Source organism: Oryza sativa, chromosome 5 (assembly GCF_034140825.1).
Source record: "Oryza sativa Japonica Group chromosome 5, ASM3414082v1".
NCBI lineage: Eukaryota > Viridiplantae > Streptophyta > Magnoliopsida > Poales > Poaceae > Oryza > Oryza sativa.
In genome coordinates this window covers 20,567,501-20,593,887 of record NC_089039.1, presented here as the reverse complement: position 1 = coordinate 20,593,887, position 26,387 = coordinate 20,567,501, and the positions used below count along the sequence as shown (strand labels likewise).

Sequence of the window (26,387 nt, the reverse complement as noted above, 5' to 3'; positions counted from 1 at the left end):
TTTTATAAAAGTTTTTGAATAAGACGAACTGTTAAATATGTTTAAAAAAGTCAACGGCGTTAGACGTTTAGGAGGTAGGGTGTACTCCTTTTAATACCACGCGGCTCTTCCGCGGACAAACTCGAGCCTCTCTCTGTGTGTCTTTCCCACCATCTGTCGCGCCTCCAACGACTCTCGCAGCACACAATCCAAAAAAAGATCAAAGGAAACGGCAGGCAAAAGGCAAAGCCACGCTCTCATTTCTCCGTACTCCGTAGTCCGTCCGTAGTAGCGACTACTTACTCCAGCGAGCAACCGCGCCGGTTTCTCTAGCTGTTTCCTTCCGCTCCTCCACCGCCGCCGGCCCGGGAAGGGAGGGAAGATGGCGGCGGAGGCGGCGACGCTGGAGTTCACGCCGACGTGGATCGTGGCGGCGGTGTGCTCGCTCATGGTGCTCATCTCCCTCGTCGCCGAGCGCTGCCTCCATTACCTCGGCAAGGTGCGTATGTATGTCTCTGCCTTGCTTTCTTGATTTCTTCGGCTCCAATTCCTGTACTCGCCGTGGGATCTGCGGCTAACCCGCCGTATACGTCTTTTGTTTGGTTGGGGAATGGGAGCGCAGATGCTCAAGAGGAAGAATCAGAAGCCGCTCTACGAGGCGCTCCTCAAGGTCAAGGAAGGTGAACCCAAAATACTCCCGTTTCTTGTATCTCTCTGAACTCTCTCTCTCTCTCTCTCTCTCTCTCTGTGAAATGAAATGGGAATGGATAGAGTAAAATTTGTGTATTTTATTGGGTGATCTATGCAGAGAAGGCGCATCTTTTTATATCCCAATTTTTTTTTGCTTATGCTGGGGTGAAATGGGGGATGCTTGTCAGATTTTTTATCATCGAAACGGGGAAATGGGTTCTTTTGGTACAAGCTACTGATTCCTTGTTTTGAGTCCATCACTATTCGGTGGGGGTTTAGCGGTGTATTCCTCGTACTGTTCTTGCTTTTAGGATTTCAGGAGAGTTTGGTTCCAAAAAGGATTTCAGTAGGGGGGTTCAAGATGCTTACTACAAAGGTCTAAAGTTAGTTTCTTTGTCCTTTCAAAGAAAAGCTAGTGTCTTTGTTTTTCTCCTTTCGTCCATGTAGTAAAATCTTCTCTGCAGAATTGCATGAACACCAATGGCATATATATATAAGATGCAAAAACGAAATCTGTTTCTGAGTTTTTGATACAGAGTGTATGAAAGCTATTGATACTGTACATACAGTGGAAGTAACTAACTACATATCTGAACATTTTTCTTTTTGTGGTGTGTTGCAGAGTTGATGCTTCTTGGGTTCATCTCGCTGCTGCTGACGGTGTTCCAGGGCCTGATCCAGAGGACCTGCATTCCTCCTCGCTGGACAGTCCACATGCTGCCATGCCAGAGGGAAGCGGTGGGCCCCGCAAAGGAGCACGTTGCTGCTGCTCAGATCGTTGGCAGAATTGGGAGGCGATTGCTCAGTGAAGGTGGGGCGGGGGCAGAGCTTTGCCAGAAGAAGGTGATAATTACATTGGACCATGAAAATGGAACAGTGTTTATTAACCTCGTTTCGTTTTTGCCTAAGCTGTGGTGACTGATACCCTGTCCTATAGGAAAGCTGGTTAGGCACCAAATTCATGACGATTTGTTAACAACTGAACATGCAAGTAGTTAATGTTTTAGTTGGACTTGGTAGCTAATTTTGCCCCCAAGTTGGTTAGACTGAATGAACCTGGGTGGTTTTATTTAATGTTTTAGTGGTCTTTTTCAATCATAAAAACTTGATGCCACAATGCATGCTGGGTCTATCTGTCTTTCTCAAATGGAAACATCATAATGCATTTCATTTGACAGCTAGGTAGCCGCATTGACAAGCAAGGATGATAAATTTACTTTGTTGAAATTTATTTCAGCTAACCTGTTAGGCAGGTAATAATCTTAGTTAAACCAGATTGCTGATCAAATATTGTCCTTAAGAAAACTACATGGGTATATACTTTCAACTGATTAAAATTTTCAACTGGGTTTTGTCGCTTCTTACTTCTTAGCATATTTTAGGCAGAAAAAACTTCCTATCACTAAGATGTTCTGCTCATGTGTGATAAAAGCAATTCGAATTTGCTTGATCAAATGTTATATATGAATTCTAATGTTTATTTTAACAGGGGAAAGTTCCATTGCTGTCCCTTGAAGCCATACATCAATTGCATATTTTCATATTTGTTCTGGCTATCACACATGTTATTTTCAGTGTTTCAACTATGCTTCTAGGGGGTGCTAAGGTAAGCCACTTGTAAGTTGCAACATTTCTTGCAGCTAAGCTGCCAAACCCTTTTTGCTATTGTTAGCTGATTTTTCTGCTGTAATCTATTATTTAGATACACCAATGGAAACAATGGGAGGTTGAAATTCAGAAAGATGCTGTGGGAAGTGGTATTGCACTATATTTTTCATGTTTGAGTGCAATGACACACCTGAGGGTTGCATAACTTTTTTTTCTTTTGTAAAATTTGATAAATTTATATGAAAATTTTATCTGCTTTTGAAGTCTGTTTATTTGTTCCAGGCTGATAAAATCATTTGAAATTGCAGGTCAACCAGGGCCTGCCAAGGTGACCCACGTGCATCAATTTGAATTTATCAATGATCATTTTAAGGGCATGGGCAAAGACTCTAAAATATTGAGTTGGCTGGTAAGAAATGCATGTCTTGTGCTTTCTCTATAACTTATGCCTTGCTATATGGTGTTTGCATGTATTAGTCAAGTTGGGTTACATATCGCTTTTTATGCATGTATAACAATTTAACAAATAATTTATTTTGGTCTAATTTTAAGTGACTACAAAATGTTAGGGAACTTATTATCCTTTTATTCTACTTCAGCATTCTTTTGTTAAGCAGTTTTATGGATCAGTTTCTAAATCGGATTATACAACAATGCGTCTTGGCTTTATCATGGTAAGCATTTATTCATATAATTCACTCATGCGAAATTTTCTTGTTTGTAAAAATGAGATCCTTTTTGGATTGCAGACTCATTGTCGTGGAAACCCAAAATTTGATTTCCATAAATACATGATGAGGGTCTTAGAGTCTGACTTTAAGAAAGTGGTTGGCATAAGGTAAAGCTAAGACGCCTGAGAGTGGTCCAGATGTTTGTATTTTCCTTTTAAATTCAAAACGAACTTGTAATGCACTTAAACTTAGCCGTGATGTGTCTATTTCCTTTCAGCTGGTACTTGTGGGTTTTTGTTGTGATCTTCCTCTTGCTGAATGTCAACGGTATCCTCTCTTGAAAGCACTAATGTTATTTTCATGTAGACTACTCTTGCCAAATTAGTATCCATCTCTTTTTCAGTACGCACCTTTGCCATAGTATATTCCAGGATTTAGCTTCCCAAAACTTATCTTATTCCTTGTTTTTGTCAAACTGCAGGTTGGCACACGTACTTTTGGATTGCTTTTCTTCCCCTAATTGTAAGTGCGTTAAATCTGGTTTTCTATAAATTTAAAGACCAGTCAAGAGGGATCAACAAATACTTCTTTTAAGATGTTGCCAATCACATTCTAACATTTGGTTTATGTGAGCCCTTTGAGCTTTGATTTTACCATGGAAACTAAAACTTGAAACCCCTCAGTTCATGGATACTCTTGTCACTGCCTCATTCTCTATGACGTATCTAGGATTTTTATACGGGTGGTCCAACTTATATAATTCTTTTAAATAACCTAAATATAACAAAGTTAGAAGTATAAATTGATAAAATGCGCATTATAATATATTAATAAAGGAGCTTTTTTTAAAAAAGTTTCTTTTCACATATGTATATATATGCATTGGGCTAGGATTTTTTGGGTGGTCCCAGACCACCGGGATCACCCCCTGGATCTGCCTACGCTCATTCTCCCCTATACAAGGGACATGTTGGATAAATATCATTTTTTACCTAGTCAACAGTGCCTTGATCGAGATACAATTACTCACCGTTGTTTTCTCCAAACTACTATGAAACATCTAGTAGAAATATACAATTGTACTTGACATGGCCTGAAACAACAAATCATGCTGCAAGTAAATCTTTAATCATCTCTAAGGATGAAATACAATTGTCCTACTTGCCAGAAAATAAAAACTACTGTTTGTCTTGTGGTAACTTCTGTATTTTTGATACTCCTTGCAGCTTCTACTAGCTGTTGGCACTAAGCTGGAGCACGTCATAGCTCAGTTAGCCCATGATGTGGCTGAGAAGAACTCTGCAATTGAGGGTGATTTGGTCGTAAAACCATCAGATGACCACTTCTGGCTTGGGCGGCCAAGGATTATCCTCTACCTGATCCACTTCATTCTCTTCCAGAACGCGTTTGAGATCGCGTTCTTCTTCTGGATACTCGTAAGCATCATTTCTGAAGCACATCTCGGTTAGATACAATGGTTGATCTTTATATTTGTTTTCCCTGCTTCCTTTCCTAGACCACATACGGGTTCAGTTCCTGCATAATGGGGCAAGTTAGTTTCATCGTGCCGAGGCTTGTTATCGGGTAATCTATACATTTCATTATAATTTCTCGCCGGTAGTAAAAAATGTGTTATATAACTCCTGCATCCATCCTTCAATTTTAGGGTCACCATCCAGCTTCTCTGCAGCTACAGCACCATGCCTCTGTATGCAGTTGTCACTCAGGTACATTCCACATAAAAAAGGAATTCAGTGCCCTAAAATGTTCATAGCAATCACAAGATTGATGAACCTTTTTTTTGTCTCCAAAGATGGGGAGCTTCTACAAGAAGGAGATCTTCAACGATCACGTGCAGCAGGGCGTGCTGGGCTGGGCACAGAAGGTCAAGATGAGGAAAGGACTCAAGGAGGGAAGCGCTGGCGCCGGCGTCGCCGCCGAGCCGTCGAACGGCGGCGGCGGCGACACGGCGGGGCCTTCTGTCAAGATCGAAATGATGAGAAGGGCAGCGCGGGAAGGCAATGATGAAGCTGGTGTAAGCATAGAGTGATGGGGGCATGCAGCGTTGGTTAAGGTATATAGGTAGTGGAATTGCTGTGTTGTGGAGCGTTTTGCACAAGATGTTGTACTTCCTCCCTCTTAAAAAGAATCAACCTAGGATAGAACGTGACTTATTCCTAAGACAACGAATCTGGACAATGTGACCCATCCAGATTCGTCATTTCAGGATAGGTCACATTCTATCCAAGATTAATTCTTTCTTGGACGGAGAGAGTATGCTGTTTTGATTTTGTGAACCTGGAAGGCTGGAATGTTGCTGCGTGTGTTCATGTGCTATCGTTTTTATAGGTAGCCTTTACAGCGTGGTGTTTCATATGGTAGCCTTGTGTTTCTTTTCTTTCTTTTCTTTTTTTTGGAAAAAGGCCTTATGTTTCATATGGTACTAAGGTGATAATGTGGTGGTTGTGCCCAAAAGCACAAGTAACCTGAATACTCAAGGTAAGACTCACTTATTAGGAGAAGGTCATCCTGTTCTTTTCTGAATTACTACCACGAGTTATTTGTTATTTACTCCACATTTCTAAAAGTACGATTTCTTCTAAAAATGATAACTTTCTTCTAGTTTGGACAATTTGTTCTAAGCTATGTGCTAAATTTACTTTTTAAAATATTTAATTTAGGGATTTGCTAATTCTTAGGTGAGTTATATTTTTTTTCCTGGGCCTGTTCGGTAGCCCATTTTTGCAGCTATTTGGGCTGTGCTGCACAGCCCAGCTGTTCGGCTGTGGAAACGGCTACAGCCTCTACAGAAATAACTACTCCCCTGTAGCCCCCACAGGGTACAACTGCTGTTGGCTGGCAGTTGCAGCCACTGTAGCTGTAGCTGCAGCCAGTGCCACCGAACAGAGTTAGTCACGTGCGCTCTGGTTGTTGGATTTGAGTCATCTTTAAACTCGGAAGCATAGAAGGCAGAGAGGAGAAAGGGAAGGTTGGTCGGGACTCGCCGCGATGGTTGTGATGGGGCAAGGGAATTCGTGAGGTTAGGAGGCGGCGGTCAACGGCAATGAATCCAACGGTGTGAGCCACTGGAGAAGTGGAAGAGGGTGACACGATGGAATGGCACTGCGGCTGGATTAGGGAGAAAGAGAGGAGGCGCGAAGGGGGAAGCGAGCCTCGGTAGTGGCATTGATGGCTTCCAGGCCAGCCGGCGAGGCTACGGTGACCATGCACGAATCTCGGCCGTCCAAAAAAAGTGACTGAAATTTAGGAGATTTTTAATTCACTGGATTTATTGGTAGTTGTGTTTATTCTAACTAGATGATGCCCTGCGCTTTGCTGCCGGATATACGTTAGAAATTGGAGAAATGATTTGTATTGAAATATTATGAAAATGATTTAAGAATGATGATTTAGCATGTGTATGTTTAATTTAAAATGAAATAAATTGTAATTACTATATGCTTGCATGTTAAGCTTTGTGTGTTTAATGGGTTAATGTGATATGTTTGCATGTAGATTTTAGGAGTGCTAATAAATGTATTATACTTGCATGTTGAGTGTTAGGTGTTTAGTGGCATTAGCTTTATAGAAAGAATGGATAATTAAGTGAATTATCCACGATAATAATTCGATTGATTAATCTGCTTCATTCTGCTGCGGTGCATGGGAAATTGGGAACCTGATTCACCCTACGCTTGAAATCTAGAATCGACTCACAAGGAGAGTCAAGGAACTGCAAGTTACTCTTCACAAGTTGAGTACTTCCAACCTCACAGCTTGTAGTACGAGCCGAGTAGAACACATGTTACCGGCTGACACCAGAAGAGCACAAGACCGCGTGAGTTTTGGCGAAACTAGAAGGCATGTAAGAACACAGCCATTGCACAGACATGTAAAATTACCGAGCAGTATATGATACATCAGTCGCAAAGCGCTCCACTGTGTACACTGTTTACATCATTCAACCATTACTGAAAGTAGCAAATAAAAACCACCATCATTCAGTCATCTGAAGCAACAGTTCAGCATATTACTGATAACAACAAGCATGCTACAGACCATTGGCCAGAACACTGAATACACAATCTGGAGCTCGAATAACCATCCCAGTCATTCATTATGGTCTGACCTGTGGTGTTCGCCAAGGAATAGCATTATATCTTTGTGAATGATTGGATTTTGATTGTGAACTCTAATATTCTTCAGCAGCACTGGCAGCACTCAAATCGACACTGAGATCAACAGTCTGCAAGCAGAGAAGAATTAGGAAAGAAAGGACAAAATACATAATTGTGCAACAGAATAGCCAATCGAATGGATATGTATTTAGTAATTAAGAAGATAACATAAAGGTCGATCTATTTTAGAAAATGTGGTAATCTAATCTCTATAGCCTACAGATATTAGTTTTCCATACTCTCCAGAAAAGGTGTTTATAACAAAATATATAAAGTATTATCAGTGGTTATTAGCTTGAACTGCTAGACAGAAGCATTACATTTATTAAAGTAAATGGAGAAAAGAAGCGTGTCTTACCTTTCCAGTGATCAGTGTATACATATTAAGAACGTCTGTCACCGTTGTCTCAAAATGTGTGGTGGCATCATAGCTCTGCAGAGAGAATAACAACCAGAGATGTTTATACTATTATACTCCAACACAACCAAACTTAATGTTCAAGTGCAAAATCATACACCGTAGAACTTACAGTTGAGACAAAACAGTTATCAAGAGATGGCTCATTCACGGGTTCATATCTATCATAGATATCAAAGAATAGCTCATCTACTTGACCAAGTAGATCAATCCCAGGCTTTAGCTCAGACTCTGGATGGTCAGTCTCTGCTTCTGTAGACACAAATGCAATGAACTTCCCTTTTGGAGCAACATTGTGTGTGTATGAGCAACCGAAGACATACCTAACAGGAGAATACCAATAGAAATTCCGTAAATGGGGATAGAATAACTTATTAAAAGCAATGGGCAAGCAAATCTAGTAATTCATCTGATGAGAAGTGATTGAGATTGCGAAAGGCCTCACATGTCTGACTTGCGTCCAAGTTGTTTCTGTGGCAAAATAATCTGGACTGAGTGCGAGTCATTTGTGTTTGCAATCGGGTGGCTCATAATAGCAATAGCGCGTGCAACTTTTCCTATCTTCCTAACCTGTTAATAAACGTAAGCAGAACATCAAATGAGGTTGCAGTTAATAAAACTTATCAACAAATGGAAGGGCAGAAGAAAAACACAGTAAGTTCAATTGTGAATATCTTGAGATGGAATATGACATTTAAATATCCCAGAAGAACATATTAAAAGAACAATCCTGTGCTGAATACAGGAAAGAAAATTAACCTTGTTGGGTAAGTAGGAAGGGTCACAAACAACTTTCTTGCATTTTGCAGTTTCTCCTTCTGATGTAACGCCGCAGACTTTCCCTTCCATATCAAATTCAACCTAAAAAGACATGCCAAAAGAAATTTTATTTGGTTGTCACCCAGATGATGCAAGTCATGATTGGGTTGATGATAATCGCACCTTGCAGTCTGGCTTATTTAACATATAAGTGCCACCATAAACAGCACTTAGGCGAGCAAAACCCTGTGGAATAAGCATTACAGATGACCATCTTAAAACACATGCGCATGCAACATGACATGTATTTAAATTAACACAAATTGACTAACCTGTGGCAGCTCACCCAGACCGTACAGTGGATAAATATAAGGTGAACCTCCTTGAAAGCGTGCAAGGGACTCTGCATATAACTACAAGAACAGAAGATAACCAATAAATGTAACTGAACTCCATAAAGAAAGAATATTCACAAAACAGCAGTGACACAGCTAAAAGAGGAACACTAGTAAGTAGTAACCGGGAAATGAATTATGGCTAACTAATGCAGCCTGAAGGTGTTTAAGAGATGAAAATGGAATGGTAGGATATGAGCAGAGGATACTGATAACAGCAAACTACAAACAAGACTTACTTTCATCCTTTTTACAGTATCAATTGCTGGTTCATTTAGGTAACGATCATCTCTATGAAGAGCAAGTGCATGGCCGATGAAATCCACAGTATCGTCACTTAAACCATATTTTCTGGAAAAGAAGACACATGGAAACAGAGTCACTTATGTTCAAATAAAATGTAACAATAAGCACAGGTATAACCTTTTGCAACATGTCTAAGGTTGAAGGCAAATCAATTATATATTGTGAGGAAGAAAATTTATCTGCTATTTTCATAAAATAATGCCTTTTTATTGGAACACAATCACTAGAAGACAACAAGAATATCCATCAGGAAGTAATCTTCTTATAAGTTACAAAAGATACAAAAGAAGGTAATCTATATTTAGGTGGGCCTGCATTAGGCAAGACGCAAATATGGAACAAACTAAAAATACGGCAAATTGAAGTTTTCCAGTAATAACTATATTGGTGCCATAACCTAGATACCTCCAACCCACCCCAACACCTATGCTTTCATTTTTCACTTTCCCTGAAAGAGATATTCAGGTTTCTACATTGCATAAGCAGCACCAAGGAGGCTTGTAATGCAGTACCACAGCACACAGCAGATAAACACAAATCTGTTGCATGGTTCAACAATGTAACTACTTTGGTTTTTATTACCAAGGTAGTTTCATCCAAAGAAATCTTTCAGCCGTATCAACAGTTATTTTAAATTTAGCAATACATTAGTGGCAACTAAGTTTTGGGCTCTTGCTTTGTACATGAAGACTGCCACATGCCACGTTTGTATTCCATGCAAAATTCCATCTATCAGACCCTTCTACAGTTCTACTCAATGGACAGATGGAGCTATGGATGTTCTCTTTGCTATTGACTATTAGCCAGACATCTGATATATTCAAGAGTGCATTTTTTTTCCTTCAAATGAACTTGGTTTCACGTATGGATTGATGCCCACATGATGTTTGACATTTCATGTACGCGTTAGTTCATGTATAAGTCTACAATATTACAACAATACCTCCCATATAAAGATAATGGGCATGTTCCAAATTTGTTGTTTCCTTTAGAAACAGAAGGTGTGCACTAATGAGAAGCAAGCACTGATGTACTCACGCTATCAGTTCTCTAGTTGTCATTGTAGTAAGATCCAACCCTTGATGTGTTTTTGGATCAGCTTCATCATAATCTTGGACGTAAATGAAGAAGTTTCTTGCTCTGCGTTTCTCAAAAAGGCCCATCAAAGGGGACTTCAGAGCCTCCATATCGGTAGCAGGTACCTTGTGAATCTGATTGACAATGAAAATAGAAAAGGGTATGTTAATAGGAATAAGAACAGATCACCAGAATATAGATCTAACAACCACTTAGAGAAAACACTATCGGAAATATGATGCTATTAAAAGACTAACATAAGCTGAAGATGTTACCTTCCCTTTGCTGAAGACGTAGCTCCCATCAACAGCTTTGAATGACAAATACTTTGTCACATCAGTGTGAATCAGGGTCCTTACCAATGTGCCATTTGCCATCATAAACTGCCCAAACAAAAGAACTTTAGATAATCAAGCAACAAGCAACATCAGTATGTTATTCATGGAGTCATAGTAGTATCCACTTGTAATAAACCATCCACCCATGACAATCAACAAAAGTCATAGACGATATTTTCCATCTGAGTATCTATAAATGAGATTTACATAGTTTCCAAATCAGCGAACCAATACATCTATATAATACAAAAAGATCTAAAGGTTTCAAGATAAACCTATGCGCCATAATAGGGTTCTGTTTATGATGTCATGACACCACCACAATACGATACCTCATTGCCACATACGTTATCTGCTACTAAAAGTAGAACAAAGATAATTTTAGGCGGGAAGTTACTATCGCACCTTTGGGACCATATCTACATTGTAATCTCTGCTTGCACCCAGATGAGCTGGGGGTTTGTCTTCCCCTCTAAACCTCTTCCACAGCTTAATCCAAAAGCGAATTCAAAACCAATGTCAGTAAACAAACAAAGATAGAATTAATCAAAGGATATAATGTACTCCGTAATAACATAAGCATCCCTTCGCAAGAAATAAGCACGCGAATATGAAACCTCTACTATTCAAATTTAGTTCATTGGAGTTGCTTACCTGGTTAAGGTTGAGCGAGGTGGAATCCCCTCCATAGTAGTCATTTCTATCCATGTGCAACACCTGAAAAACCATCACAAGCACGTCTGTTAGGGCATGTACAACCCACAGACGGTGGGTCGTCTGCAGAACCTTAAAATTCTCATACAGATAGATATAAAGACAGCTCATACAACCCACAAACAGAGGGGCCATCTGTAAGCTGTTTAATGCTTTGCATGTAGCTTAGATCAACTATAAATGTATTTGTATGTACCATTGTGTGGCTAATTGATAGAATAAATATGAAGATTAAATAATAGAAACGCGATTACAATAATTTTTAGAAACCATATATATAATAATTATATTATATATAGTTACAACGCTTTTTGTCTAATTTTCTTTGTTTCCGTAGCGTTGCCATATGTGCTCGATTAGATCCTTCTTAAGTTGCCTATGTGTTGGTCGAGCTTTGATAGCCGAATTTCTACGAAGTGCCTCTGCAAAGCTTGGATTAGGGTCATCATTTGTACACACTTCTGGTGGGATCACTATCGTCGCACTTGGATTTTCATTCAAATCCAAGACATCCCTAATTGAGTCCTTCTCATCTTCAACTATCATATTGTGAAGGATAACACAAGCTTGCATAATGTTGATAACGTCTCCTTGCTTCCATAACCGTGCTGGTCGACGAACAATATCAAAGCGTGATTGCAGAACACCAAATGCACACTCGACATCTTTCCTCACCCCTTCTTGCCTCAACGAATGAGGGAGCCGCCGCCGCCCCGACACCTAGGGTTCGGCCTGGGGCCGTCGCCGCCGCATCCAATGTCCTCGATCCATTCCTACTCCAAGCTGCGCCGGGCGTGGACATCCCGCCGCACCAACTCCGGCGAGAATACCAGATGGGGGGCGAGCAGATGGCGGCCGCGCAGATGGGCGGGCGAAGAAATTTGGGGCAAGTCGCGAGCAGAGCGCGGGAGAACAGCGCACGTGGTTGCCTGGGAAATTTGTGGGCGAGCGCGGCCGCACGCGGGATCCGTTCGCCCGTCGCCTGGGGACGACGGCGCTCTACAGCGCGTGGGCTCGCGTCGACTCCACCTGGGAGAACGGGATGAACTCGTCGCGTCGGGAGGCGCCGGGCTGCCCGTCTCTGCGCGTGCACGGGTTTTTTTTGCAAAATCATCAACACACAGACGGGGCGAGGAGACGGGTTGTACATGCCCTTAGATCTTGTTGTGAATTTCCCGATATCACTGTCCCGCTATGTCATTGAAAATCATTTGCTGAAGCCAGCATAGAGAACCAGGCTACTCAAGCACGCAAAGCAAACTAGATATCACTAGCCGAGGCCCCCCAAAAAAAACTCACGATTCCTCCCCTAACGCAAGCAACCACCACAACCATCGCGCGCAACCTATACCCATCCAAGCGGGGTACCCCAGCCACGATCTCTACACGAATTACCATCTCGCTACGCTTACAGAGCTCACTAAACGAGCGACCAAATGGGCGAGCTACAACCCCATCTAAAGCGCGGCGCTGCGAGTCCAAGACCAAAACGAGGGCGGCGGAGCCCCGATCTACGCGATCCCAGCCCACGCCGATCGACGGGAGATACACCTAGAGACACCCGATCCCGTGTCGAGCGACGCGGAATCCGAGCACGGGAGCGGGCGGATCGGCGGGGGGGCGGCGACGGCGAGCATCTGCGGAAGCTAGTAGCCGGCGGCGAGCGGGTGAGAGAGAGAGAGAGAGAGAGAGAGAGAGAGACGAGAGCCCTAGCCACGTACCTTGAGGCCGTCGACGGAGAGGAGGCCGCTGAGGATGCACTCCTTGAGGCCCGTCCCGAGCACGATCACGTCGTACTCCTCATCCATGGCTCCTGCTCGTGCGCGTGCTCGGTCGCCGCGGCGGGGGGCGGCAGCAAGGCGAGGACAAGCAGGGAGGAGGAGGCGGCGGCGGAGGAGGAAATGGAGTTGACGCGGGCGAGAGGCGGCGGAGGGGGGGGAGGGGGGGTGGCTATAATTGGGGGGACACGATCGATCGGGGGAGGAGGGCGATTCCGATCTTCCGGAGCACGGCACGGCACGGGCGGTTTTGCGCGCAGGCCCCTGCAGATATCCGCTATTTACGGATAGATTTCCGCTTTAGGGCACGCCGGCCGGAGTAGTGCCACGGCGGCCATGATTGGAGCTGGGCTGCTGGGCTAGTTTTGTAGCAAAAGGGCAAAAGGCCTGCTAGTGGTATTTAGCCAGGGCACATCTTGGTTCGGCCGTTGAAGGGCATGACCGCATGAGCAGTCATGTGCAACTAGTTAGCTCAACCCCGTAATTTAATTAGATTTCTTGTGGTGAGATTTAACTTGTAGATTTGATACGGTTACTCATATTTATGGTTACAATCATTCTTTTAGGCCTCGTTTTGTTCGCGAAAAGAAAATTTTTGAGTGTTATATCGGACGTTTGATCGGATGTCGGAAGGGGTTTTTTTGGACACGAATGAAAAAAACTAGTTTCATAACTCGCCTGGAAACCGCGAGACGAATTTATTAAGCCTAATTAATCCGTCATTAACACATGTGGGTTACTGTAGCACTTATGGCTAATCATAGACTAATTATGCTCAAAAGATTCGTCTCGTGATTTCCATGCAAACTGTGTAATTAGTTTTTTATTTTATCTATATTTAATGCTCCATGCATGTGTCCAAAGATTCGAATATTCGATGTGACGTTTTTGAGAAAAAAAATTTGGGAACTAAACAAGGACTTAGTAGTAGGCGGTGTACCGTCAACAGCGAAACGTCTGCTGTGACTTCGTTAATCTCAAGATATATCATGCGTGTGTACTTTTGTAGAGGGTGAGTTTTAGTGGTAGATGATATACGTACCCGGCCCGTTGATAGCTGAGATATCCCAGGTTTCATGTGCGAGACCCTTGGAGGTCAACTTAGTTGTTCTCATTAAAATCTACTAACTTCCTATAGACAGTTTGGTACGAGTAGCTAGCCTTGTAGAATGCAATTACTCCTATGTTTCAAAATAAACAAATCTAATATGAGATTAAATACGTTATAATTTGAATTTATATAGTAGCAGGATGTGTCGTTTTTCATCTTAGGTTAGTTTATTTTGAAAGAAATCGATCGAGTTGGTATGCCAGTTGCGAACTTCAATGGATGATGATGTGATCGATTACTCCCTCCGTCCCATAATATAGCAACCTGTACCGGATGGGACATCTCATAGTATAATGAATCTAGACAACCCTCCTGTCCAGATTCATTGTACTATGAGATATCCCATCCGGTACTAGATTGCTATATTATGGGACATAGGGAGTAAGCAACAGGCATGCGAATCATCTAGTCTTATAATAATATCGTTTTGCTTTTCAACTATCGGAGATTTACGGGCCGTTTTGGTTTGATACCAAAAATATGCCCTACCAATTTATAGGCAAATTGAATAGTATGTGTGTTAGTTTGGATTGAGCCAAATATTTGATAGTGCCCTATCCTATTTGGTCATATTATAGAAGTTTCTTCCTTATACAATGAGAATTTGGCTTTATATTGGTAACAATCCAAATGATTGCTAAATAATTTTACCCTACCAATATTTTAGTAGTGCCAAAGTTTGCCTAGCCTTTGGCACTACCAATGAATTGGTAGGGTAAATAACCAAACATGTCCTACATACATATTGAACTATCCTTTTACTACTAGAATTAATTCTTGTGTCTTCGGTTGACAGAACTCAGTAAAATTTAGTAGGAGTAGTACATGATTTTACCCTAGTCTAGCCTTCATAAAAATCTAGCGGAATTGCTAAAAATATGTCGATAGTTTTTTTTTTTTTGACTGATTTTCAGTCGGCGTCGCTGGCCGTACGATTTCTCCGCAAGTATTCGGCTGTGAATCTTTCAATTGTTGGATTTTTTTTCACGCGTTGCGGCAAGCTAGCCCCAATCTTCTTTGCTAATTAGCGTTTAATATTGCACTGTTACCTTTTCTTATATAAATTTATACATTAGTTACACTACACTTACACACCACTTACATATGTAATTAGTATATAATTTTAGAACTTACATATGTAATTATGAGATTTACATTGTAAATACACTAAAACTACATATGTAATTTAAGGACTTACAATGTAAATACATATCGACTATTTTTTAGTGAAAAATATGGCGCCATAAATATAATTACTCCCAAATCTAGCTCCCCCACTTTCGGATCTGCCACTGATTACATAGAAGCATCTAGAAGATCCCCAGTAGGTTTAAGCCAGGACGCCTTACCTACCTCGCGCGACCACGTCGTACGCGACGAAGGAAAGGATAGCGACTTTATTCTTGCCCTTGTGGCCCAGTGCGGTGCAGTGGCGTCTCGCCAACCCACGACACGACGCGCGCCGACCGACCGAGGAAGAAGAGGAAACGAAACGATCGAACGCGCGCCCATGCTCCGTGCATGCACCTACCTCGTCCCGGTCCAAATCCAACCGCCCCAACTCGCGCCGCTCGCTATCGCGGAATAGGAGCTCCATCGGTTCTCCCAAATTCCCAATAAACCAAAATAAAAGTTAAAATTTAAATTTCGAATTTAATTTTTAAAATTGGTTTTTAAGATATTTTTCACCGTAATTTCTGTTCCATGTCGGCTTTTAAACCGCTACGAACAAATACGTAAAAGTTTTATCTATAAATTAATTTATATTTTTCAATAAGTTGTTTTAGAGCAAGTTTAATAGTATAGCCCACCACTAGCTCCAAATCATCTATAGCCAATATAATAGCTAATTCATACAATAGTTGCTTACTATACTATTAATACCTGGTATCACCTTCATACACACATTATGTCTTGGAGTCCGTACTGCAGCTGGCTACAGATATGTAGCTAGCTGCTCTTCTTATTTTTATTTATCTCTTTAAAATATGTTCATAGTTAGTTTATAGTCTGCTATTGTATCTGCTCTTAGTTTATTGTAATATGAGCAATCCACGAGGCTTTCAATTATCGCGACCCGTCGGTTCGTCGATCATGGCCATGGGTTGGTTTGGTTAACGATCATGCAGACAGACAGCACCCCTCCAGCCCCGCTCTGTCTGCCTGTCCACGATCCCTGATCTCGTCACACAGAAATATTCGGTTCATGCATTCATGCGAACGAACACACACACACGTACGGCGTTCTTGCTTATATATTCGGATATTGCATGATCAGTTAGTGGTACCATCACTTATCACAAGATTCAGAGCAGAGCAATTTATCTATGGCTGTGTTAGGCTGTGTTTAGTTAAGCGCAAAGTTTGAATTTTGATTAAAATTGGAGATGATGTGACTGAAAAGTTATGTGTGTATGACATGTTGATGTGATCGAAAAGGACTAAAGTTTGGATCCAAACTTTGGATCTAAACACAGCCTATTACTAATTCTTGGTACAAAATCATTCTCGGAAGCAACATCCCCCCCATTTGATTTGTTTTCCACGTAATGTATATCATCATCCATGTACTATTGACTGCTCATGTACAGTGGTCAGTGGAGTACAACATATGAAAACAATACTACACCCAGATGACTAGCTAGATGAGCGACTGTAGGCCTGTTTGGGAGTTTTTTATAGTTGCAGGGTCTCCTAGAATTAGAAGCTATCTTAAATAATCCAATGTTTCATTTAGATTTTGAGAAGCTGTAGTTATAGAATTTAGAAAATGAACGGAATCAGTTTTTTTTTAAAGATTTTTAGGAAGTTAGCCACCAATTAACTATTTCTCAGAATTTTAAGATCTTCTAAATAGGTCCTATGCCTATTTGTAGGCTAAATCTGACATACGGTACCTATTTCAATTGGCATGCCCCTTCCCAGTAAACCCTAGCCTGCCACCACCACTTCCCTCCCATCGTCTAGCCGTCACCTGAGCAAGCCACCAGTGCGTGCATCCGCTAGGATAGCGGCAATGATGTCTTCTTCGCTTTTTCGGCTATCCAACACGGAGTTGAGGGGCAGTGAGCGACAGCTGACAACAACGATCAAAGCAGCATGGATCAAGGCGAGACGGAGGCGGCGGCGGCTGGATCCAACGATGTCCTAGTCGTCGCGCATGGAAGGTGATGACGATGCTGGGAGCAAACGAGGCACCCTTAGTGGGATGCCTGGTTTTCAACGCGGCGTTCGAGAGAGGTGCACGGAAGGTGATGATGACGCTAGGAGCTAACGAGGCACCCTTAGTGGCATGCCTAGTTTTCTACGCGGTGTTCGAGAGAGGCGTACGGGAGGTGGTGGCTCGGATCTGACGAGGTCTTGGTCGTTGTGCGTGGAAGGCAACGACGACACTCAAATCCGGCAAGGCACCCTACCTGGCGGCTAGCCCGATTTCCGAGTGATGTTCAGGGGAGGCGTGGCACGATGGTGGTGATGGCACTGGTGATGTGCCATGCCGACTAGCAACCGCCTGGCACTCCGGTGATGTCCAGTTTTGGATGTTGTGGCATAAAGGACCGGAGGCGTCACCGGACTTGGTGGTGGCAACGAACAGCGTCGGTGGTGGGCGGAGACGGGGGTTGGTCCTCCGTCCCTTCCTTTCTCACTGGCTGCGAGGGTTAGCTGTGACGTACAACAGTAGGGTCGCCCTTCCCCTGCGGTGGTGGGTTGGTTGATCTGCATGGCGACGACGGTGGATGGTCGGTTTGGCCATGACAGATGAAGACGACAGCAGTAGAGGCTCTTGTGGTAGTGTCCTAGGGGCGGCAATGGCTAGGCGAGCTCTGGCGCCCCCGGATCTAACCACGGCCATGTGAGAATGACTGGACGGTGGTCGTTGGTGACGGGATTGGCTGATGGTCCGATGATCATTGGTTCACCTAGCTCACCTAGCTCTCAGCGGCGGTAGCTGCCAAGTGAGCATAAACGTACGCCAAGGTCTGACTGCGGATAGTTACGTTGTGAATGACGGTGGAGCATCTCTGGTGAGCTCTTCGTAGTAAAGGCAGGTACATGTCGTGTTGTATGGCTCCACAACGCTCTAGGAGTGACAGGGAGTTCGACGGTATGCGGAAGACGGTGGTGGCGCAGTAGAGTGGCTTCGTGGCACACCAAGGGATTTGGAAGGCGATGGCAGATAGCACACACAACAGTTGGCAGCAGATGGTGGAGGTGGGGATGGCGTGGTGACGGGTAGCACATACTAGTTTGATTCTCCCCCTTCCGCCCTCTCGCGCTGCGACAGAAAAATATAAGTCGTCAATGAAGGTTGAAGTTAAGTCTTCTTTTTTTTTCTTTTATGTGTTTTTGTGTATTCCTCCATGTGAGCTGCTTCGAAGTCTAAGAACTCATGTATGTTTTAGCTGTACATATTTTTGTGGATATAGATGTCGGATTAAAAAAAATCCCATTAAAAAAAAGATGAGCGACTTATATGAGAAAGCTAACCAGCAACCGATGCAATGAATCAACCGCACACAAGGTACAAGCAAAGCAGTTAAGCGCACCACCCACCAGTGTTTGTGTGCGTAGTCCTGTATACAATTTCCCAGATACACCACCCCCCCAAGGGAGGGAGGGACACAAAGGTACAGTCCTACTCCTAGCTGATACTGTTGTGACACTGAAGATTAGCTGAGGCTACATACATTGCACCCAAAAGCCCTCCAAAATCTTGACGGCTCGCTGCCATTTAACTCAACCTGGCCAATTGGGCACTACCTAGCTAGGCTGGTCCATGCACAGACGGAGAGAGAGAGACATCGATATCTTCCCTTGGCCATTGTACCATTCAAGAAGAGCATCAAAGATCTTGGCTGAAATACTCCAGAAGATTCAGAGAAGAGCCACAAGCTCGCTCCTCTAGCTTTCTAGCTATATATGTACTGCAGAGTTTGCAGTCTCGTTGATCAGTAGAGATATGACGGAGTCGAGGGAGACGACGAGGAGCGGCTCTCCGTCGGCGGACGGCGGCGAGGAGGGGGAGGTGGCGGCGGCGCGGAGGCGGAGGGAGCCGGAGGCGTCGGCGGCGTACTTCACGGCGGGGCTGACCGCGCTGTTCGCCTGCCTGGCGGCGCTGCTGGTGTTCCTGCCGCTGGTGCTGCCGCCGCTCCCGCCGCCGCCGTCGCTGCTGCTGCTGGTCCCCGTGGGGCTCATGGCCGTGCTCCTCGCGCTGGCGTTCTTGCCGGCCGACGGCCGCCGGAGCAGCATCGCCTCGTCGTGCGTGTGAAGCAGCGCGGGAGAGAGAGAGAGAGAGAGCTCTTGCTCTTTCTTCGCTGATTCGGTAGCTAGCTAGCTTTGCGACTTTTTTTCTCTTTTATTTTTTATACTTTTACTTTTTTAATTTGACAAGGATGATAGCGTTGTGACTTGATCAATCATACTACAGTATGGATGTATAGTGTCGGTTTTAACCTTGTGAGAACTTAGAGGTGAGGTGATCAATCGAGTTGTAATTAAGCCTGTAATTAAGGATCCGTATGTAGCTATTTAACGGTGAACGCGATATGGCCGGAACTGTATTTAGAGCGGCATTAATAAGCATGTCACATGGCCTCGTCAGCTCGCGGTCAAATCCCCTCGTTAATCGTTGTAGGCCTTGGTGAAACGAAATCGAAAAACACAAACCATAACGAATTATCCTTTTTCTATTTGCTAGATTGATTAAACACTGAAAAAAAATACTTTTCAATCACCTAATAAAATTACAATTGCTAAGCTTAAAATTGTAATTTTCCAAGTCACCTAAGTATATTATGCAATGTGAAAAAAAAGTTTTCAAAACACATTACAATCGCGGAAGCTGATATAGATGAGATTAACGAAGTCGATCATCATACACATGCGCACTTTATCCTATGAGTATCTTCAAGAGACTCGGTCAACGTATCTTTAGATTAACGAAGTGAAGTCAGCAATACACACACCCTACCGAATGAGCACCTCTAATAGATTGTGTCGGGATTTTTTTTATTCAAACACGACATGTTTTAAGATTGACAAAATCACTATAGACGTCTTGTGTTGATGGGTACGTGCCCTGCCATTGAAAGATAAATTAGCAGTAAGTATGAGCATCCATGTACCATATCAACTCTAAAACTTGATGGTTGGTTCCACCACAAGAAACCTAATCACACATATACAATATACAATTTTACCATATTAAATATGGTTATATGTATGCATTTAACTTTGTAAATATTTATGAATTCTAAGTTTATTTCATGTTTAGATTAGAAAAGTGTAACAAACCAAAATATGTGAAAAGTCTCACTATTTTCCATGTTAGAGCTGTAGACGAAAAATCTGTGCTCGGCCGATGGTGCCGGATCTATGTTGGCGCGAATTAAGTCGACGAACACAATGGCCTGGGAGGTCTGTTTAGCTTCAGTGTAGGTCCAAAACTTGATGAGATGCGGGCGTGCCAGTCAGTTTGATCTTGCAACTAACAAGATAGAAAAATATGTTGATCACCAGAGAGCTGATCGGCTGATAAGCCGATGGAGCGAATCCAACCGATGCCGATACTAGCCGATGTCAATACGGTTTTAAGCAATCGGCTATATGTCCAATGTAGATAGTGATATAAAGACAATCGGCTGATAATAATATAATACAGTAGAAACCAATCGGCTAACAATAATATAATAGAATAAGCATTGATTCGAATGTTAAAACATACATCGGCTGGAGGTCCGATGTCATTAAAGAGTGAAACCTTTGATGCGATCGGCTAAAACCAACTTGTATGCAACCTTTGTGAGCCGATGCAACGTCCATATAACTCATCGGCTGAAATACTGATGAATCCCTTATTGGCAATCAAAAAGCAGCTTGGAGATTATGGTTCTAAACACGGCTAGGACTAATGTAGCGTAAATTATGAAAAGTAACATAATATCTAGACAATCAAGTCTTTGACTGATTTTCAATGTGGTGGATACCTTAGTTAATATAATCTAGTAAGATAATTTAGTCGATACCAGCATAAACCTTAAAATGAATCTTAGCCGATATGATCAAATTAAGATGCTAAGCTAGATTAACTAAGATATATGATAACCAACGGTTGTAGAAGATAGATTAGAACATCTAAAGCAACTCCCTAATCTGCCAACGCAAACCGCTGAGACAAGTCATACCTTTTGTCATAAGATCGAAGTCGATGCCCTAACTCAAAGCAAGAACTCGTCGAAAAAGCAGAAAGGTAAAAGGTGGCGATGCGCCGAAGTTGTATTGATCGAGAGATAGTTTACAATAACCAGGTGTACATATTTATACCCATTGGTAGATACTAATCCTCGTTGGACAAGAACGAAACTTTCCTAAAGATAAAAGGAAAACATAAAGTCCTCATCGAACACTAAACATACTTTCCTAGAGATATAAGGAAACTAACAAACTCTTCCTAATTAATAGATAAACTGTCATGCTGCATCCTCCTTGAACTCGGTCTCTTCTGGATAAAATTCCTTTAATTGATTAATTTCATTAACCGAATATAGTAGGAATATGACTATTGGCGACTTGATAATTCCCATCGGCCGATTCCAAGACTCTGAAGCCGATACTGGTTGTAGGACGATGATGACTTCGGGGCTTATCAAATTTCATTGTTCATGATTGTATTTAAAGAAAAGTGATGCCTTCTCAAAGGAGGTCGGCGCAAAATCTTTTTGGCTCAAGGCCTTTGATTAGGAATGATACCTCGAAGGAGGTTTCTAATAGATTATCATTGAAGAAAAAGAAATCAATTTTCTTGAATTATGAAAGTTTATAGGTAAAGAAATAAGAGGGGATAGGGTTAAAGCAATCTCGTACTTATGTCTACATGTTGGGTTGATATATCCTTTCTAACCTGCATCTTAATTGGATAGCAAAAGCATAAAGGACCTCTACATGGGATATGAAAATCAATATTTCCCATGCACAATCTATCGGCCACCCAAATCTTAATGGGATAACATATATGTATCGAGCGCCAATATGTGGGGTTAAAACATCCATCTTATGCTCATTCAGCCACATAAACTTTGTGTAAATGCTATCCAATCTTACTTGGTTAGCTCATGTGCATCATATATATATATATATATATATATATATATATTTTTGTGTGTGTGTGTGTGTGTGTGTGTGTGTGTGTGTGTGTGTGTGTGTGTGTGTGTGTGTGTGTGTGTGTGTGTGTGTGTGTGTGTGTGTGTGTACATACACACACACATATGTGTGTGTCTATACATATACATATATACATAAATATATATACATATAATAAAATTCAGGTCGGCAAAAGCCTTCAAGTCTCTGATAATCATTCCGGCTGGTGTTCCTCCACAACGAACTGCAAATTGAAATTGAAAGGAGTTTATGCATTGTACAGGACATTGTATCATTTTTTCTTCTTCTTCTTTTCATCTTTTTTCAATATGCTAGTGATCTCTGGAGGCAGCTGCACTTCATTTTTCTTGTGGAGAAGAAAGTAGACCAGTTTTGGTTGCACGTGTTCCTCCACAGTGAACTGCAAATTGAAATAGAAAGGAGTTTATGCACAGTATTTTATTTTATTTTATTTTATTTGCAGTGTGAAGTTGGAAACATGAATGTTGTGTTAAGAGGGAATACACTAGCAGGTGGCAAGGACGCTTCATAGCCATTGTATCTTTCAAGGTAGACCATAGTTGCTAAAGTACAGGGACGGGATTTGATAAAAACAGTTGCCGCTCTTATCTGGTCCAGGACGGGAAATGGTGAGGCGTAGCCACCATGCATGAAGCCATCATGTGCCTGCTCCGCGAATGTTCTAGCAGACTTTTCAATCTCACTGGCTCCTAATTTTGTTGTTGTGGAAATCAAGACAGAGACTTGGTTACTTGAGCAAGTATCAACAAAAAACACAGTCCATTCTTCATGTTGAAAGATGGGAACAATTACCTGCAAAAACTATCATTTATAAGAATGTTGAGTGTATTAACTTAAGAATACTGCAGCACCTAAGTAATGACTGAATGTAAGAAATTAACATTTATCATAATACTGCAGCACTTACAAATCTCTGTCTTATATTTCTCAGTTTTTTTCCTGAAGCAACGTCTTTTTTTCCACCCATCAACCAAGAAGCAATCTCAGTTCCAATCCCTTGCATTCCATCGCCAGTCTGCACAACAAAATATTCATATCGTGTTTCTACTCATAAAATGTTCCCCTTATGACATCCCGTTGCTACAATGCCAAAAATATGTTTGTTTCAGAAAACTTGCTAGGTTTTGTGGTGGAAAAATGATTTTTCTGTGTGCAGAGCGTTTTTTTTCAACATCATCATACTCGAGGCATTGAACAAATGCATTCATAATGGTCTTGGTACTGTCGTCTGCCTCTAAGCACTTTATCAGCTGACCCCCCGTCATGGTAATGTCGCCCAACTTGAACAGCACAGAATCATTGCTTTGCCAATTAAAAACACGATATGAATATCAGTCAGTTACTCAATAAAAAAGAACTCTCAACAAAACTATAATCATCCATAAACTTACCAATTTTTTTGACATAATCGTAGACCTCAGCTGTCTTAGTAGCAGTCAGTTGTGTAGCTACTTCAAATTTCGGGGGTTCATGGAAACTACTACTAGGAGTAGTCTTCCTGCGCGTTCGCTTATCTTGTGGTGAAATGAGTGCATTATCATCGTCCTCACCAGCTGGCTTGCCTGATGCGTCTTTGCCCTTCACCTCTGCATCTTCCTCTTCCTGGTTACTGCCAGCACTCTTCTCATCATTGCCTGATGCATCTTCCTCTTCCTGGTTACTGCCAGCACTCTTCTTATCATTGCCTGATGCATCTTTCCCCTTCACCTCTGCCTCTTCCTGGTTGTCCTCTGCGCTTGCTGCAATGCTTTCTTCCATGTAGATGTATGCATCACGGCTTGCGCCTTTTCCTTCCTTAGGGCGAATATGGATTGGGCCAACTGCTCGTGCTCGGTTCATCTTATGGTGGCGTAGTTCCACAGAAAGCTTCATTCGGAACTTAAACACTGCTTCCTGCATGCATTTGTCCAAAATAGATGCATTTCAAAGTGAGTTTTTCAAAACAAAAGTTTTCCAAAGTAGATGCATTTCAAAACTTGGATATAGGATCAAGTAAATTGGTGTTTTGAAATCAAATTGAACAAGTTTAAATACCCTAAATTTACCCTAATAAAATCTGCCCTTAACTGAAATCCAGTTTCAGTTAAGTTCTTTGGACAGCACTGAAACACTAACTTTGAGCAATTTTAAAATGAGATTTACAAAATAAAAAGTTTATAACTTGGTTGCATTTCTAAACTTGATTATGTGTACTAGAGCTTAGGTTAACTGTATTGCTTATTTGAATTCAAGTTAATCAAATTTGAATGGCCTAAATGTGCCTCAATTCAGTTAACCTAAGCATTTGACTGAAACCAACTGAAACACGTTTCAGTTAAGAACCGTGTCAAACCCTAGGCATAATAAATCATTTGTTCTAGATTTGGAATAGAACAAAACTTGAATGTTTACCTCGTTGATGTCAAATATGTCCCTATTCTCGAACCCTTTGATATATAATAGAACATGAAAACCACAGGCCCAGCTGCAACATGAAAACCACATAAAAAAGGTGAGCATCTACCAGTTTTCAGTTTATTTTAAACACAGACAACAGAAGTGTCATCCACTTACTTGTTATCTTGAGGCTTAACATTTGGCGTATCTTTAGGATACCCAAAGATATCAATGACGTGCTTACTGCTCAAATGTTCCGTCAGTCTATCTATCACAGCAGCTGCCTCCGATTGATGTCTCAAAGGTTCGGAATCAAGAATATATACATGTTCTGGTTTAATGGTAACAACCACCAAGGACCAGTGACCCTCATTAACTATAGGAATGAAAATCTGAAAACAAAATCTGCTGTCAAACACATGGAGCCAGTCTCTACTACTAAAAAATACGAAAGGTAATGCATGCGGCGCGTCCGCCTGCCCCCGCGGCCCCGCGCGTCCCCAGTTTTTCGTCTGCGCGTCCACCCGAACCCCCCCAGGTCCCGCGCGTCCCCGTATTTCGTCCGCCCTTCCCAACGGAGGCAATTCTACATAATTTTCTGTAGTTATCTTCTCCGATGGTTTGTTATTATGGTTGAAGAAAAATACAATACATCCTTCACCTGACTGAAACTAGAAACGTATATATGTAGCTTCCTGAAACTCGAACGTAATCCTATTTAGAGCAGGTTCAATAGGCTTATGTCAGCCGGCGATAGGAATAAACAATTTAGTTTTTGGCTGAGATGGAGCAGAGAGAACGGAAGGAGAGAGAAACGCTGGCGCTTAATTAGTCGCTAGCTCCAGCACATCGTTCCATGCATGCATGGCTGCCCTACCAATCGCAAGAGCTGATCAGATTAGAAAATTATAAAATAATCTTTTAGAGGAATGTGCTAATGTAGCTACTTGTTTTACAAGCTAATCTCTTTCCATTATTTTTTTTGTTGACATGGAACTTTTGAAACCTGTAGCCAGCTATACTATTAAACTTGCTCTTAGTAGTTTCTGACTTGAGTTGATATAGGCATGATGACAATGATGCCTACTAAAATAGTATATTAAACTAATCCAATCAGGTAGGAGTTAAGAAAGTTCAGTTAGTTTTGAATGCTGACTCAACCACCAATATTAGAATTGGTTGAGTGTCCCTAATCATGCCTAAACAGGACTGATATATCAACGGGTACTATGCTTTAACGATGTTTTTTTTGCGGCAATTGATAATTAAACGGTAGAATTCATGGTATTACATTATATATCTTTATCAATCTAAAAGCATGTACTCTGCTAACCTATCAAATAGGTGGGAGCGATTCCTCCAATACACTCAAATCATAATCCTAATGAGCATAAACGGCAAAGGGAAAGAGAACGGTATGCGAATATGTCTAATATAGAAAGGAAAGAACGAATGGAATAGAAAGCAACGTGAATCACACCATCAAAATAAAATGAATGCCATGCACGACGTAGGTGGGATGGATGGCATACGTATTTTAATCAATATTCATTACATATTACTTTATATTTTGACAATAATATTTTTCAATAAAAATACAGAAAATGGTGTGCCTCGAACTTGAAGGACACCTCGAGACCTGCTGAAAGTGTTGATTGGTTACTAGAAACGATATGTATATAAGGAGGGTCCGAACTAGACTACGTTGTTAAGAGACACAGAGAAACATGCATAATACTTTTCATAGAGATTTCCTTGTAATGTAGGACCCATTGTATCTACCTGAGGTTGTGTGGGAATTTTGATCA

General features: G+C 41.8%; 2 protein-coding genes across 3 annotated transcripts; one reads left to right on the top strand and one right to left on the bottom strand.

The window, feature by feature from the left end:
* Window positions 1–246: 246 nt before the first annotated feature.
* LOC9268698 (MLO-like protein 1) lies at window positions 247–5,495 on the top strand. Of its 2 annotated transcripts, none has more exons than XM_015784276.3 (14): window positions 247–478; window positions 602–659; window positions 1,292–1,512; window positions 2,159–2,275; window positions 2,372–2,426; window positions 2,586–2,686; window positions 2,877–2,951; window positions 3,027–3,115; window positions 3,226–3,275; window positions 3,430–3,470; window positions 4,175–4,384; window positions 4,465–4,532; window positions 4,615–4,675; window positions 4,762–5,495. In XM_015784276.3, exons 1-14 carry the CDS (start codon window positions 362–364, stop codon window positions 4,996–4,998), a joined length of 1,500 nt encoding a protein of 499 aa, XP_015639762.1. In that variant the 5' UTR covers window positions 247–361; the 3' UTR covers window positions 4,999–5,495. The 2 variants fall into 2 exon arrangements, with proteins under 2 accessions (XP_015639762.1, XP_015639763.1); XM_015784277.3 differs by having other exon boundaries at window positions 247–486.
* A 1,319-nt stretch (window positions 5,496–6,814) lies between these two features.
* LOC4338812 (guanosine nucleotide diphosphate dissociation inhibitor 2) lies at window positions 6,815–13,058 on the bottom strand. Its single transcript, XM_015784279.2, has 13 exons — window positions 12,855–13,058; window positions 11,074–11,136; window positions 10,825–10,908; window positions 10,357–10,464; window positions 10,043–10,215; window positions 8,938–9,049; window positions 8,636–8,716; window positions 8,487–8,549; window positions 8,304–8,405; window positions 7,990–8,114; window positions 7,657–7,867; window positions 7,485–7,559; window positions 6,815–7,194 (listed from the first exon to the last, which is right to left on the bottom strand). Exons 1-13 carry the CDS (start codon window positions 12,939–12,941, stop codon window positions 7,141–7,143), a joined length of 1,338 nt encoding a protein of 445 aa, XP_015639765.1. The 5' UTR covers window positions 12,942–13,058; the 3' UTR covers window positions 6,815–7,140.
* Between the last annotated feature and the right edge of the window lie 13,329 nt (window positions 13,059–26,387).

Excerpts from the sequence above, each read along its gene's own strand:
- LOC4338812 (XM_015784279.2), bottom strand. The coding sequence starts at position 12,941 with ATGGATGAGGAGTACGACGTGATCGTGCTCGGGACGGGCCTCAAGGAG. Across the intron at positions 10,909-11,073 it reads CCTCGCTCAACCTTAACCAG|CTGTGGAAGAGGTTTAGAGG; the intron begins GTAAGCAACTCC and ends TTTTGGATTAAG. Across the intron at positions 8,406-8,486 it reads TAAATAAGCCAGACTGCAAG|GTTGAATTTGATATGGAAGG; the intron begins GTGCGATTATCA and ends ATGTCTTTTTAG.
- LOC9268698 (XM_015784276.3), top strand. The coding sequence starts at position 362 with ATGGCGGCGGAGGCGGCGACGCTGGAGTTCACGCCGACGTGGATCGTG. Across the intron at positions 2,276-2,371 it reads TGCTTCTAGGGGGTGCTAAG|ATACACCAATGGAAACAATG; the intron begins GTAAGCCACTTG and ends TCTATTATTTAG. Across the intron at positions 4,676-4,761 it reads TGTATGCAGTTGTCACTCAG|ATGGGGAGCTTCTACAAGAA; the intron begins GTACATTCCACA and ends TTGTCTCCAAAG.